Source organism: Papilio polytes, unplaced genomic scaffold, assembly GCF_000836215.1.
Source record: "Papilio polytes unplaced genomic scaffold, Ppol_1.0 DF822845.1, whole genome shotgun sequence".
Classification (NCBI taxonomy): Eukaryota; Metazoa; Arthropoda; class Insecta; order Lepidoptera; family Papilionidae; genus Papilio; species Papilio polytes.
The window spans coordinates 5,624,454-5,640,498 of record NW_013526359.1 but is presented as its reverse complement, the minus strand read 5'-3'; the positions used below and the strand labels follow the sequence as shown (position 1 = coordinate 5,640,498).

Below are 16,045 nucleotides of genomic sequence, written 5' to 3'. Positions count from 1 at the left end.
GTCGCTTCGCCATTTTGGCGGTATCAGGTGGCCGCTTGCTCGTTTGCCACCTTATGTTATAAAAAAAAACCAGAAACGGGTAGTAAATTAAACATAGATTAAGGGAAAAATAAAGATTAAAAATATCGAAATATCGATTCGAAAACACTTAAAATGTTGGACCTTCGAATCAAAAATATAAACATAACAATAACTAAATATTGTAATTCAAGCTATAGTCCTATGACACTGTACAGCAGTGGTGCCCAAAGTAGCCTGGGATACAACCCATCTAATGAAAGTTTAACAACTCAGGACCACCTCTAGGAAATTTAACGACCCACCAGTGGGTCGCGACCCATAGTTTGGGAAACCCTGCTGTAGAGGAAGAACACAAAAAAAACCTAGGATTATAAACAAAAAAAAAATGTGCGATTACTTCTGATACCAATGCAATAAAAAAGGATATAGTTACATTGTAAAACCCAACCTCACCGGTTATAGCTTAGAATCTATTATTAGCTGTAATTTACCATAAAAAACGGTTGAACTAACGATTACCATAACAATAGAATTACAGATCAAACTGAGCACATATGACGTGTACATACATATACATATTTACACAATTACAGTAAACAATTTTGTGACATTGTTTATGCCAGTTTGATTGTTAATTTCTAACAATTACAAAGGATAAATAGATGCGAACAATACAACAGGAATATCAGTTCCTTTGATTAAAATACAGTGTGTTCACAAGATTGAAAACGAAAATATTTTAAAATCACAAAATAATTATTGTAAATAGTAAGAGAATCTACACTTTGACGCTATTTGAGTAACCATTTTATGTGTCTAAGTATCTAGTAATTATTGATTACGTTTATATATTTTTGATAGTTGGGTACTTTTATGGCTAATTTCGATCTTTAGGCGCCATTAACCAAAGTTTAACGAGATCTAATACAATTTGAATCTCAACTTATGCAGTCCTGGTTATACTTACAGGCAGCGTATCGCAGGCGGAGTCCTCCGGGTACTCGGGCAGTCTGTCGCTCGTACCGTCGTTGCAGCAGACGCCCCAGTCCAGTGGGTTCAAGATCTCGCCGCAGTCCGCTATTATGCACTCCTGGTACAATTACAACAAACATAGTAAATAAAGTTCTCCAGTGTTACAGGCTAAGTTAAACTTTATACTTAAATTTAAAATACCAAGCAAATCTGAGATCTAATATTAGTTAGTAGATTTATGTTAATTTACTACTAATTATTTTACCACTAGCTTTAGCCCGCGACTCCGTTCGCGTGGAATTAAAAAAAAAACAAAAGTGAGTAGCCTATGTGTTCTTCCGGACTATCCTCTACATCTATACCAAATTTCATTGAAATCCGTTCAGCCGTTTAGGCTACACACTCTTACAAGCATCCATCCATCCATCTAAACTTTCGCATTTATAATATTAGTATGATTCCCACTAGGCTTTAGGTATGTGCTAGGATATCATGATATAGAAAATCAAATGACACAACTTTTTTATTTATAGACAGATCACGATGAAAATCATAATAAACTTTAATTGAAACTAACCCCTACAAATTAAAGAAAAACCTATTAAAAATAAACAAGCAGTTTTTGTGATTAACACACACAAAACCACAGACAAACAACACGAGAGGTATTATAAGCTATTATCCAATCATTACTCACAATAGTAAGACGTCCGTTATCTTCAGCACACGCCTGTATATCAGCCAGTAAACCGAGACCGGAGTGTATGTGCCCGAAGGCTACATTACGTCCATCAAGTTGAGGGCACGGTACATTGGTGAGGCAGAACTGGGAACCGTTGGTATGCGGCCGGCCTTTGTTGGCCATGCTCACCACGCCGGGGTCGTGCTGGAAAGTGCATTATTATTTATTTAAAAAAAAATCAATTCATATGTATGTTTTTTGTTACTTAATAACTTTGCTCCTGGTTGTTCAATTTTAATAATTCTTTTATTAGAACTATGAACTTAGATATTGAGTGATATTGGGTATAGTAAATTAATTTGGTAAGATGAGATAAATAAGAGAGCTACGCCATTGTGCTTAATTTATAAATGTTTTTGAGATTTAGACTTTCCCTTGTAAACAAGTGTTGCCTACCGTTTGATATAAATTGTTTTAAAGCGTACATCTTTCATTTTAATTGATGATTTATTTAACTTTAAAATAATTCAAAAAATTGTGTTATTTTCAGAAGACATAAAATTCTTTTTTTGTCTATTATTTGGCTATCGCATATATTATAATCATCATGACATGCATTTTCTTATAGGAAGTGTCCAAGGTTGTAAACACCTAGCAATAAAGCTATTCCAGCACATGTTTAACTTTACTGCGTTCAACCCTACTTTGTAACATCAGCATATAAACTAACAGTAATAATATGTTTATATAAACAATAATCAAACAAACATATGCATATATTGTTTACTTTGTGAAATTACATATTTAATATTTATTAACATGTTTACCTCGATTTATATAGAAATGAATCACTTTCATATCTCTAATATCACATATCTAATGACTTATAGCAAAATATAAGTACCAGTTAATGTCATACAACAGTATTAAACAAACTCTTATAAAGACATTTACTTTAATGTTAAGACTTTAACCGTCAATTAAGGGTAGGCAACACATCTACAATTGAGGATATTTATGGGCAGAGGTCACTTTCCATTTCGGTGGATTGAGGTGGCCGTTTGCTCGTTTGCCACCTTATATTATAAAAAAAATAACTTCAAGCTATCGTAGATTTTACAAATACAATTCGTAAGATACAGATTCCTTTTGACTTTTGGGTCGTCACAGTACTCTTCCATACTTCTCTAGCAGCCGCTATTACCTCCCATACATTTTCTCTTTCACACAATCCATCATTTAAATTTAAAGCCTATTCTTAACATCTACATTTAAAAATTCTGATCTAATTGATTTATTGTATTAAATTTAGTAATTACAAAATTTCACAATAGCAAATGTATTTAACATATGCACATTTCAGTAACATGAGACTTATTACGACAGGCAAGAATTATAGCTAACTCAGCTATCCCGACATAAGCGCCCTCACATGGCTGTTCGTGTACAATGTGACTTGCTAACTTAGAAATAAAATTTAAATCAAACCAATGGCTATTGGTTGTAACAAGCACACATTTGATAAGTATTTAGTAAATGCAAAGTCACCAGGGTACTATTTTCATCCCGTTATTTAATGTTGCATTTTTTACAGGGAATTTTAAAGAAATTTGTCTATTAAAACTTTTTACTAAAGTTGTATAGATTAATAAATAATAAAGCCAAGAGCCTCTTTAAATAAAACAAAATATAATTACCCTGAGATTAAAATTTTCATCTTCGAATGTTGGTCCATATATACTCTCCCCTCCAGTGCCATCTCCATTGACAATGTCCCCCCCTTGTACCATGAACTGAGACACAGCTGGAAATAAATACAAATCTTTAGTGGGTATTCCATCTCAACACTTAAACATTTTTGAAGTATCTTCAACAGTCCCACTAAATTGTAAATTGTCTGATAACAATCCAACATGTAAAAAATGTGATGGGAATATTGGTTTTTGTTATCTTATTTGAAAGTGACATCATTTTTAAGCTATCTGAGCTTCTATCAGCCTGTGGTGGGACAGGCCCTTAATGTTATAAATGCAAAGATTTGATGGATGGATTGGATGTTTGTTTTTTTGTGGCCTAAACAGCTGAATGGATCTTGATGAAATTTGGCATAGACGTAAATCATAGTTGGGAAGAGCACATAGACTTATTTTTATTTCCATGTGGATGAATTCTTGAAGAAAATATCAAATTGAGGTCATATTCTTATTGGATTTTTACTAGTATTTATTAAACATAGGCAATGCTCTAATGGTTATTTTTTTTTATAATTCTGGCTAGCACATTACATGGTATAAAATCTGATAAGAATCTTATAAGAATATACCTTTATGGAAGCGAACTCCTTTGTAATGCAGTGGTTTTCCATTGGTACCTATTCCTTTCTCTCCCGTACACAATGCTCTAAAGTTTTCAGCAGTTCTAGGCACTATATCGGCTCTAAGCTCTATTACTATTCTTCCAGCTGAAATAAAATCAATTCACTAGTCATGTTTAGCTTTGAATAGCTCTTATGTACATTACTTAATTTAAATACAATTTACTAGGATAATGCAAAACATGTCTTGTAGATTATTTTAATATAGGTAAATGAAATTATATATGTATATGAACATTGGGTATTTCGCTCAAGATATTTCAAATAAAATGTCTATTGATATATCCATATACACCATAAACATGCCCTAATGAATAATTCATCTCTACAATGTTACGTGACCTCGGCCCACTGAACTGAATTTGAAGTCAGTCACTCGGAATAATCATAAATAAATCATAGCAATGCAGTTATAAAGTGCATGTCGCGTAGAAACATATTAGATTAAAGAAAATTTCACTTGTTTAAGAAAACTTTTTAATAGACTAGACTAACCTGGCTCGCCATCAGTCACAATATCTAAGAACACTAAAGGATTTCTTTGTTGCCTTCTCCGCTGAGACCCCGATATCATTTTTTAGCAAATCATGAAATACATTTATAGCTGTGATACCTGTCAACTTATAAAAACTAACAAACAAACAATAAATACGTGATCTGAATAGATACTATCATTATTTAACTAAGAAAATATAGAAAAACACTAAGAAAAATAAAATAAACACGAAGAGGTAAGGACGGGATCCAAATTCCTTGACCTACCCTAATCATAGACTGTTTTTAGATTTTTAGCAGAAACACAGGAGCAAGATGTGTAATGACATTTTGCTGACATAGACATTTCATTCGACTTTTTCTTTAAGCTTCTATTAAATAGTTAAACATACGAAGTTTGAAGGTGAATTTTATTTACATGCAATAGAATTTTCATTCTTTTTCATGAGTAATTTTGCATGAATGTTTAATTTACTGAAGTGCAAATCAAGACAATCTTTGAAAAATTCTGTAAAATTGAACCTTTCCTCAATACTCTGCCTTTTTCTGTCAAAGAGATGTCATTTGTCACTCGATGGAAATACGTCTCATTGCGTCATCACGGTTATCAATAGACGCGATGAAGTTTTATTAAATTAAGCAACAATTTGTTAATTTTTAGCAACTTCAGCCACACGGGTATATACTTTACTAATTTTACAACATTTCTTGCTGCTTTTGTTATTACATGCAATATCTCTTTCGCCAGATGATTGAGTGCAAAACAGGTTTTTAACGCTTAATTTTTTACATGTTACCGTGTATGTACTGTAATTAATTGTTTTTCAGCTTAAAAATGTCGTCGTCAGCAATATACATATTAGACGTGAAAGGCAAAGTCCTCATATCACGCAATTACCGCGGCGATGTAGACCTGGGTGTCATAGACAAGTTTATGCCCTTATTGATGGAGAAAGAAGAAGAAGGAATGCTAAGCCCTCTGCTACAGACTAGCGAGTGTACCTTCGCTTACATTAAAACAAACAATCTCTACATTGTTTCAACTACAAGAAAAAATGCAAATATTGCCCTAGTGTTTGTATTTTTATATAAAATTGTAGAAGTCATGGCCGAGTACTTCAAGGAACTTGAAGAGGAGAGTATTCGTGATAACTTTGTTGTTATTTACGAATTGCTTGATGAACTTATAGATTTTGGGTATCCTCAAACAACTGACAGCAAAATCCTGCAAGAATACATAACGCAGGAAGGCCATAAATTAGAAATGCAACCTAGGATTCCAATGGCGGTAACAAATGCTGTCTCATGGAGATCTGAGGGTATAAAGTATAGGAAAAATGAGGTCTTCTTAGATGTAATTGAATCTGTAAACTTACTAGCAAACTCGAATGGTAATGTTTTGAGAAGTGAAATAGTTGGAGCTATCAAAATGCGAGTTTATTTATCTGGTATGCCAGAATTGCGCCTTGGGTTAAATGATAAGGTTCTATTTGAAAGTACTGGGAGAGGAAAATCCAAGTCTGTTGAGTTAGAAGATGTAAAGTTTCATCAGTGTGTGAGACTGTCTAGATTTGAAAACGATAGAACCATCTCTTTTATTCCACCTGATGGTGAGTTTGAGCTGATGTCATATAGATTGAACACTCATGTGAAACCGCTGATTTGGATAGAATCTGTGATTGAACGTCATGCACACTCAAGAGTTGAGTATATGATTAAAGCAAAATCTCAATTCAAAAGACGTTCAACTGCAAATAATGTTGAAATTATCATACCCGTCCCAGCTGATGCAGACTCACCTAAATTCAAGACAACTATTGGCAGTGTAAAGTACACTCCTGAACAAAATGCAATAACATGGTCTATCAAATCATTCCCTGGTGGGAAAGAATATTTGATGCGAGCTCACTTTGGCTTGCCTTCAGTAGAATGTGAGGAAGTTGATGGAAAGCCTCCAATTCAAGTTAAATTTGAAATTCCATATTTCACTACTTCAGGAATACAAGTTAGATATCTGAAGATTATTGAGAAGAGTGGCTATCAGGCTCTGCCATGGGTCAGATATATCACACAAAATGGTGATTACCAATTGCGAACCAATTAAAATAATTAATTTTCAACATAACATTCCTTCTATTTATATCTAATCTATTTTTAAGTACCACTTTAGTGAATTGAACATCAGCATTTTTAATTGTTTTTATTATTTGAAAGTATTAGTCTCATAATTAATTGACCATGTTATTATTATTAAGTAGTTGTGTTTATTCTTCCCTTTAATAAATATTTTTCATGAAATTTGTATTTTCTTTACATCTAAAAGTACAACTCCATACAAACCTACCTTTAGAAATGAGATTACTACAAGATTTAATCAAAAATAAAGGATTCTACTTCACACTTTTGTCTTGGGATTTTTCTATAATTATCTAAGCTGGGTATTATGTTTTTCTAGTAATTTGAAGATCTATACACCACAAAAGGGAAACCTGAAAGTAGTCCTGAGAACTTTATTGATAAGGTTCATAAACAAAATATATGGACAAATAAATATATGTGTTATCTATGCAATTAATTTAATCTTTATTGGAATGTCACTTGGTTTTGAGTTTGACTTTGACAGTTGCATTTTAAGTATTTGTTATTGTTTTGAATTTTGGTGATTTAAATTTAAATATTATGGATATCGCCAATAAATTAGTAAGACATATTAAAAGACGTAAATTCTATTTAAGACAATACTGTGATTTCCTGCCTGCAAGCGAAGCAATAGTAATAAAAAGTAAAAACAAAACAAGTAAAGCTAACCTTAAGAAAGATGATAGTATTGAAAAAAAGATCGATAATATCTCCAATGAATTTAGAGTTAACGAAGTTAACATACAGATGGTTTCTAAGAATATATATGAGCAGTTGTTTAAACAAACATCTGAAGCTGTAGATCCAAATCTAATTGAAAAGTAATACAAAACTGTACCAAACCTACCGACTTAAATAAAATTATTTTAACTTAGATTATATCTTTTTATACGAATAACTTGCCATTCGTTGTTTAAAATAGTTAAATACGGAATGCAACATAGCCTTAATTTTTTTTTTAAATCTCTATTTCAGATGCCAGGAGAATTTGTTAAAACATGGTATTAATTATAAAGATTACACTAGCCTACCAGATGTTAAATTAAAATTGCCAAAACTAGAAGGAAATGATATAGAGGAGCATTTCTATAACATCGGTGAAAAACAATGTGCTCCATATAGAACATTGTTAAATAAATTAGCTGTATCTAAACTACCTCCTTTGCCAAAGGTATAAACTAAACCATCTTACTAATATTATAAATGTAAAAGCTTAGATGGATGGATGGATGTTTGTTAGAGTTTGTAGCCTAAACGGCTGAAAGGATCTTGATGAAATTTGGCATAGATGTAGAGGATACTCTAGAAGAACACAGAATAGTTACTAATGTTTTTTTTATTCCGCTCGGACGGAGTCGCGGGCGAAAGCTAGTTTAGTTATAATAGTTGAATTCATTGGAAATGAGAAATTATAACCAACCTATCTAAACTATTTCTTCATAAGGCTATAACCACAGATTTAATATGCATCATAAAACAAACACTAAACTGTTTCAAAATAAATTAATAGATAATGCAAGTCATTTTCACATGTTTAAAGTAGATGTGTTACAAATACTGTTTTCAGAAATGGTCAAGAACAAAAGGTTGGTGTAAATATACAGGCACTGGTCCTCCTGAGCCAGTTCCATATCCACCTGATGATGCTGTCATCTTTGATGTGGAGGTCCTCATGTCCGCAGGCAAGAGACCTACACTGGCATGTGCTGCATCTTCCGAAGCATGGTAAAATTTTACAGATTATTATTTCTAACTCATAATTCGATAATGTCCAGTGTGACAAGTAAGTAATGTTAATAAATCTACTGAACTAGTTTAGAGAATAATATGTGAGTGCTACAAAAAAACTCTGTTGAAATAAGGGTTAATATCATACTAATAATTTAAAACCAAAGTATGGATGAATGGATGTTTGGTAATATGTATCTTAAAAACTTGGATTTAGCAGATCTCTATAAGACTTGTATGCTGCTGAATACAATAGCCTATACTAGATTCTAAAGTTTGATAAGCCTGACCAAACAGTCATGCTTATAAATTTTTTTAACAACTAGATTTCGCCCACGACTCCTTCCACATGGAATAAAAAAACAAAAGCGAGTACCCTATGTGTTCTTTAAGACTTTCTACATTTGTGCGGAAATCTAACGAAATCAGTCAAGATATTTAGGCTACTAACTCTAATAAACATCTATCTATCTAAACTTTCGCATTTATAATATTAGTTCTCATCATTTAAAGCAAACACCTATAATGACTCACTGAACCTGAACTGAACACTGAACACTTCTACCCACATGATTTGTTAATTTCTTTTTACTAAATTGTTTAATTCTATGGTTGAAGTGTTACTTAAATTATTAAGTGTAATTTATGTTATGGAAGAACGGAATATCCTGTCACAGGTATTTTATACTTAAAAGGATGCTCTAACAACTGTTTTAAACTTTTGTAAATGTATTTTTGAAATAAACGAATTTATTTATTTATGATTTAAGATTGTATTTTTAGGTATGGCTGGGTCAGTTCACGAGTCGCAACTGGAGATCCTCAAGAATATTTTGATAATGTAAACTATGAGGACTTAATACCACTAGAAACGGATGAATTAGAGTTGAATGTGAACGATTTATCGGAACCTAGAATTGTCGTTGGTCATAATGTATCATATGATCGGGCTAAAGTTAAAGAACAGTATTGGCTTGAAAGAACAGGTAAATAAACTTTAATATTATTAACCCTTCAAGGTCAAATCCAAACACCTCTGTAGTCAACTTATTTATACTAATATTATAAAGAGTAAAGTTTGTATTTTTAGATTTTTGTATGTATTTGATTCACGCAAAAACTACTAGGCCGATTTTAATGATTCTTTCACTATTAGGAAGGTAATTTATCTGTAACATAGGCTATATTTTTTTAATATCACTCGGGCGAAGTCGCGAGCAACAACTACTGTTAAATATAAAGACAACATATATTAAATATTTGCTCATATTAGAGTCCATATTATATTAATTACTAGCTGTTCCCATGCCTCTTTATCCTTGTAATGTAATGAAATTTTAATTTATTGTTTATATTCTGTAAAACTTTTAATTTCGAATGTCAAAATCAAATGACAATACCCTTGGTATTGGTTGAAAATTTAAGTAACCAAGGCAACCTTGATTCTTTGCTGCTCTTGGCTAGTTAATTTTTGTCCCTTTATTGTAGACGGTTTTTTCCAATTTACTCACCCTATAAGTTTATTAGCGTGTGTTTACGATTTATTATATAAGTATAGATAAGATTTCCTAGAGAATATTAATCCAAACAAAACAGTTATAAGCGAAAGTTAATTTGGAATTAAATGAAAATATATTTTTTTTTAAAGTGGTATGTAATATATTTTCCATATATGTGTCTAGGGGTACGTTTTATGGATACAATGTCGATGCACACATGCGTCAGTGGTGTGACCAGCTACCAGAGAGCAGTGCTTAAAGCTAAGAACAAGGAACCTGACCCATCCGATGACACTTGGATTGATATAAGTTCACTGAACAGTCTCACAGAGGTACCTCAAAAATATTTTAAATCTTAACATTGTTATAATTTTATAGAAATCACAAATTATATTCACACATTACACTGGCTGTCAATTTTAGTCCATGGATTTTTTTTTGGAATGTTTTACGTGTTTAAAATTGATAGAAATATGTCTGTTTTTAATAAGTCTGTGATTACTAAGATTTTATTAAGATCTTACATCTCTTAATAATATTCTCCAGATATATCATACTTGATAATAATAAGTTAACCATTGTTTTCTCTAAATCTTCAATAATTCGTTATTCATTAAGGTACCTAAGACAATAAAAAAGTGACAATGATGCTTTAGTTTTTTCTTAATTAATTTAATCCTCTGAATTAATTCAGGTACATAATCTATACTGCGGTAAGCCAATAGACAAGCAGACTAGAGACATATTTGTCGAGGGTACAATGGAGGACGTTCACGAGAACTTTCAAACACTGATGGAATACTGCGCGCGTGACGTCATCGCGACGCATAATGTACTCAGCAAACTTCTACCGATGTTTCTAGAAAGATTCCCACATCCAGTCACATTGGCTGGTATGCTGGAATTAGGTAAGTTACAAGATTGTTAAGGAATAACGGCAATACATATTATATTATATATATTATACAACTATTATAATAGTGGTATAGACATCTATTGTAAGTTTTAATTAACATTGTGCTCTATTCTATAGAAGTGGATCAATTTAACCTCCAACTATATAAAATTATAGATTAATTTTCACTACACCAAAACTATCTATCTATCACATCTATCACTAGCTCACTATAAGTCCCCACCGAGGGGCTCGGAGCCTACCCTAAAGTTTGGGTGACTATGCTATAGTCAACCACGCTGGCCAAGTGCGGTTTGGTTGACTTCACACATATCTTTGAATCTTTTCCGATATGTGCAGGTTGCATCACGAAGTTTTCCTTCACCGTGAGAACGTCGGCTAAATTATGTACATATGAAAATTCGAAAAATCGAAAATCACATTGGTACATGACGGCGGGATTCGAACCCAATACCTGTAGATTGCAAGTCAAGTGCTTAAACCACAGAGCCACCGACGCTCTGCTAAAACTATTAACTTTCTAACTTCTAAGATGATAAATTTAATTTTAAGTAAAATACAGTTTAAAATTGTACCATCCATAATTCACTATTAATTACTGTTATATATATTTTTAATTGTATTAAATGTATGATATAGGTACAGCATATTTGCCTGTAAATTCAAACTGGCAACAATACATAGACTCATCTGATACAATATTTGAAGATCTAAAACTTGAATCCCGTCAACTATTATCATTAAAAGCGGACGAAGCTTGCAAAATGATGAATAATGAGGAATATAAGAAAGATCTCTGGATGTGGGATCAAGATTGGTCGATACAGAATCTGAAATTAAAAAAACAAACCTATAAAAAGAAATACATGCAAGAACCAAATATCATAAACAGAGTTCCCAAAGAGGCAGAAAATTTAGAAGATCTAAATAATATTAATGAAACTAATATAGATATTCAAAGTACTAATAATAGTAGTATACTCTGTGAAGAATATTTAAAAGCGATAGAAAACAAAAATTGTAATTCTAACCAACCAGTTACAAAAAATGAAATGGTAGATATAACCAAAAAGTTTTCATATCTCTATGATATGGGAAAAATGTTGCCAGTCAAAAGACCGTATTTAGCCGGTTACCCAGCTTGGTATAGAAAATTATGTACAAAACCCAGCAAAGATATCGATTGGATACCTGGCGCTAATAATATAACAACTAGTATGCAGGTAATCTAAAAATTAAGTATTTTTTCAATCTAGACTGAATTGTCAATAATATTATTTTAAAATTGTAAACAACGCCATCTAGTCACGAGATCTTTAAATAATTTAACTATCTTTTTTTAGATTACACCCAAACTCCTTCGTCTAACGTGGGAAGGTTACCCTCTGCATCACATCAAGGGCGAAGGCTGGGGCTTCCTGGTGCCGTACAGCAGGCTGCAGGAGGAAGAGGTGGAGGGGCCGAAGTTACCGCTGGAGAAGCTTCTAGAAGCTTGCCCCTTGGTGCAGACTCCGAAGGAGGTGGATACCGAACTTTATGTGCTTCCTAAGACTGTTGAGGTAAGAAATTTACTTTTAAACGACATATAGAAATAAATATTCTGATGTAACTTTGTTCATTGTCTTTTTCCTTATTAAAAAAATAATTATAGGAGGATCTTAGTAGAAAAGCGTATTATGCTCGGAAGAAATTCGACGACAAAGCGGCAGCTAATCAGTACCACGGCCTTGGTGTGTGGTGCGGGATACAGCTACAAGGTATTAAAACTATTCATATACAAATGCATCATCATACGTGATTAAAAAATTATTTAAAAATTGCCAGGTTGCTGTCACTTCCTAAGGTTGCCGCATAAAGATGGGCCGAAGTACAAAGTTGGCAACCCTCTCGCCAAGGATTTTCTTAATATGTTCAGTCAGAATGTTCTCGCGGCGCAGGGGAATGAAGCCGAAAAGGTAAAATAAAATTACAATATGTTTACTGTCTAATCAAAACTGATACCTATTTAATACATATGACCAAAGAAATCTAAGGTCAACTTACATTGGACATTAAATCTACGAAACTGTAATTTCAATTGTCTTAATTTTTTTTGTATGAACTTATTAAGATAAAATGACTACTAAATGTTATGCGTTGTTAACTATAATACATTAGTAAAAACCGCATCCAAATAGGTTAATAAATTATTGAGAGTAGCGCCCACATACCCACAGACATCACTACAGACCAAAATTCTAACAGGATTTTCATTGTCAAAGATCCACAATAGTTTTCTTATATATTTTCCATGTTTAATGCGTGTAGGTATTAAGTTTCGCGCGTATGATGTCGTACTGGCGCAACAATCGCGAGCGCATCCGCGCGCAGCAAGTAGTGTGGCTGCCCTTGCGCCGCCTGCCGCCGCTGCCCAGCAGTCGGCAGTACGGCGCTATTATACCTCAAGTTGTCGTCTGCGGGACCCTAACGAGACGGTCAGTTGCATGATAATATTCCTACTCGTGATTCCCCTTAGGCCTCAAACACACTGTGCCAGTACAGTTGGTCAGTAGCGCTGAACTGGACTGTCAAGCGTCTGACACAGTATGAACGCTAACTAGCACCATATAGTCTATGACTGATTACAACTGTTCAATTATACTTGACAAAAGTGAACCACTTATTATGCCTAGTTTATATATTCCAGTCCAGCAATCAAATGCAGTGATCTCGTTCTATGAAATAAACGCTGGAATTATATGTGGTTGCATCACGATGTTTTCCTTCACCGTAAAATTTTCAGATAAACGTACATATGAAATACGAAATCGAAAAATATTAGTCCAGGTGGGGATTCGAACCTGGACTTGTAGATGTAGGTGTGACCATGTGTTTAACAACTGTGCCACCGATGCTCTCACTTCTGGGAGTAACTTTCTAGTCAAAAATAATGCATTTTATTTCTTCTACTATTAAACTGTTGCTGATTATATTTGGTTACAATAAAAGTACTATATACTAGGGTCATAATTGCTATAGTGTTTGCGTGTATTTGTTACGTATCCACTGCTCGTTGTGGTGCAGAGCGAGCGAGCCGACGTGGATGACGGCGAGCAATGCTCACGCGGAGCGCATCGGCTCGGAGCTGCGCGCTATGGTACAAGCACCGCCAGGCTACCACTTTGTGGGCGCTGATGTAGATTCACAGGTATATAACGATTTACAATTAATATTACTTCAGGTTTACTTATGCTACTTAATACAATCATATAGAACATGTTGCAAAAGTCACATAATTGGAGTTTTAAGACTAACTGTGGCATTTATATCCATTACTCAATAAAATAGACACTTAGTGTTGATTTTCAGTAAATGAATATTACTGAGTGCTATTATGAATGTGGAGGGGTACACCGTTAGAGGTAGACCTAGAAAGATATTGATGGATTACGTGAAAGGTGACGTGATCATGAAGGGAGTGATGACTGAGATGACGTATGATAGAGTTATGGGAGTAGGATAAGGCAGGGGAGATGATGATGATGATGATGATGATGATGATGATGATGATGAATATTACCGGGTGCACGTAAGTTTAACACAAAACTTATGTTTTAATATATCAAAAGCTATTGTTAATTTTTTCGCTATAGATGCGTAAATCATAAAAAGAAAGCCAAATGGAGGTCCGTCTTCTACCTATATACGCTAATGTCGATTTACGTTATTTGCTATACCACATTTCCATTAATATAAAAAACGAAGTGTTGTATACAATCGTTGTATAACAGGAGTTATGGATAGCAGCGCTACTGGGGGACAGTAACACGGGCGTGTGTGGGGGCACGGCGTTCGGGTGGGCAGTGCTAGCGGGGGACAAGGCGCGTCGCACTGACCTGCACTCGCTGACCGCGGCCGCAGCCGGTGTTAACAGGGACCACGCTAAAGTCATCAATTATGCTAGGATATATGGTCAGTTTACTAGTGATTCCTAAAATGTTCTAGATTAACATATTTGGGGGTTGAGGAAAATTTTATCTGATTTCGAACTTGAGGTTGCATGAATTTTGAAAATTAGCAGAATTCTTCAAAATAATCTTACTAATATTATAAATGTGAAAGTTTAGATGGATGGATGGATGTTTGTTAGAGTTTGTAGCCAAAACGGCTGAAGGGATCTCGATGAAATTTTGCATAGATATAGAGGATTGTCTGGAAGAATACATATGCTACTTGCTTTTGTTTTTTTTTTCATTCCGCGCGAATAGAGTCGTGGGTGAAAGCTAGTCAAAAATAAATGTATGTTTATTAGGAACCTCCCCCCCAAATAAGAGGTCCATACTACGTAAATGCGTCCCGCATAGAAAGGGTATTATCCCCTTTCTGTGAGTCCCTTCCTCCGTCGATTAAAAGATAGGTAACGCATCTCCAATAAAATTACTATTTTTCTGTTAATAAAATTAAAGTTTATGCGATAGGTGCGGGACAAAACTTTGCGGAGAGATTGTTAAAACAATTTAATCCGACTATGACGATATCTGAAGCTAAGAGCAAAGCCGCAAAGATGTTCAGCTCTACTAAAGGTCGGCGCGTATATGTGCTGAAAAAGAAATACATGGAAGGCCTTATTGATGAAGATCTGGAGGGAAAGGTAATTCATTGTTTTCTTAATATAAACGGACTGTTAAATGTTATTATAGTGCAGAAAGAAAAAATAAATAAAAAAAAATTTGCTTAATTTCAAACACAATTCACGAACTAATTGTGTTCGAATGAAATAAAAGCTATATTTTATTTTTAAATTTAAATTTCTTAACAAACTTATTTTAAATTGTTCTTATTTGAATACAATAGACAATGTTCAAATATAATAGTATTACAATGCATATTTAATGGTCAATTTAATTTTTTATGCACTTTCAGTAACAAATTCCAAATTTGTTGCAATTTGCACCTTATTGTATAGACAGTAGAGATGTCCGGGTACCAGGCGACGCGGCTCGCGAAACTTAGCAGTAAGAAAGTTGAAGACATGTTCGAGAGGCCCGTGTGGCTCGGCGGCACTGAGTCTGACATGTTCAATAAACTGGAAGAGATTGCTGGTAAGAATTTTATAACTATTTAAAATAAAAATAATAGTATAGGTGACCAGTGACTGTAAAAGAATTCGTTAATCATTTTATAGTTCTACGGTGAAGTTTTAAGCTAAGAGCTAAGAGAGTGGCCAGTAAACAATTTGG

The 16,045-nt window shown here is 33.7% G+C and overlaps 3 protein-coding genes across 3 annotated transcripts in view; 2 read left to right on the top strand and 1 right to left on the bottom strand.

The window, feature by feature from the left end:
* Nucleotides 1-869: 869 nt before the first annotated feature.
* On the bottom strand, nt 870-4,836 carry LOC106105549 (peptidyl-prolyl cis-trans isomerase 7-like). The gene is made up of 5 exons (XM_013285928.1): nt 4,545-4,836; nt 3,999-4,136; nt 3,373-3,479; nt 1,691-1,879; nt 870-1,111 (listed from the first exon to the last, which is right to left on the bottom strand). The coding sequence occupies exons 1-5, from the start codon at nt 4,621-4,623 to the stop codon at nt 965-967; spliced, it is 660 nt and encodes a 219-aa protein (XP_013141382.1). The 5' UTR covers nt 4,624-4,836; the 3' UTR covers nt 870-964.
* Nucleotides 4,837-5,099: 263 nt separating this feature from the next.
* LOC106105367 (AP-1 complex subunit mu-1) lies at nt 5,100-6,842 on the top strand. The gene is made up of 2 exons (XM_013285658.1): nt 5,100-5,222; nt 5,373-6,842. Exon 2 carries the CDS (start codon nt 5,380-5,382, stop codon nt 6,646-6,648), a length of 1,269 nt encoding a protein of 422 aa, XP_013141112.1. The 5' UTR covers nt 5,100-5,222; nt 5,373-5,379; the 3' UTR covers nt 6,649-6,842.
* Nucleotides 6,843-7,167: 325 nt separating this feature from the next.
* LOC106105361 (DNA polymerase subunit gamma-1, mitochondrial) overlaps nt 7,168-16,045 on the top strand; it is a 9,824-nt gene continuing 946 nt past the window's right edge. Inside the window, exons 1-15 of the mRNA XM_013285652.1 lie at nt 7,168-7,504; nt 7,659-7,854; nt 8,251-8,408; nt 9,195-9,397; nt 10,094-10,242; nt 10,605-10,818; nt 11,466-12,049; nt 12,170-12,385; nt 12,478-12,583; nt 12,651-12,781; nt 13,134-13,300; nt 13,890-14,013; nt 14,597-14,777; nt 15,284-15,456; nt 15,772-15,914. Coding sequence (XP_013141106.1) covers nt 7,224-7,504; nt 7,659-7,854; nt 8,251-8,408; nt 9,195-9,397; nt 10,094-10,242; nt 10,605-10,818; nt 11,466-12,049; nt 12,170-12,385; nt 12,478-12,583; nt 12,651-12,781; nt 13,134-13,300; nt 13,890-14,013; nt 14,597-14,777; nt 15,284-15,456; nt 15,772-15,914 — 3,026 coding nt within the window. The 5' untranslated portion in view covers nt 7,168-7,223. The remainder of the gene's footprint in view (nt 7,505-7,658; nt 7,855-8,250; nt 8,409-9,194; nt 9,398-10,093; nt 10,243-10,604; nt 10,819-11,465; nt 12,050-12,169; nt 12,386-12,477; nt 12,584-12,650; nt 12,782-13,133; nt 13,301-13,889; nt 14,014-14,596; nt 14,778-15,283; nt 15,457-15,771; nt 15,915-16,045) is intronic.

Coding starts and splice junctions, on each gene's coding strand:
- LOC106105549 (XM_013285928.1), bottom strand. CDS start 4,623: ATGATATCGGGGTCTCAGCGGAGAAGGCAACAAAGAAATCCTTTAGTG. Junction 4,137..4,544: donor TGTGACTGATGGCGAGCCAG/GTTAGTCTAGTC, acceptor ATTTTATTTCAG/CTGGAAGAATAGTAATAGAG. Junction 1,880..3,372: donor ATGAAAATTTTAATCTCAGG/GTAATTATATTT, acceptor TGCACTTTCCAG/CACGACCCCGGCGTGGTGAG.
- LOC106105367 (XM_013285658.1), top strand. CDS start 5,380: ATGTCGTCGTCAGCAATATACATATTAGACGTGAAAGGCAAAGTCCTC.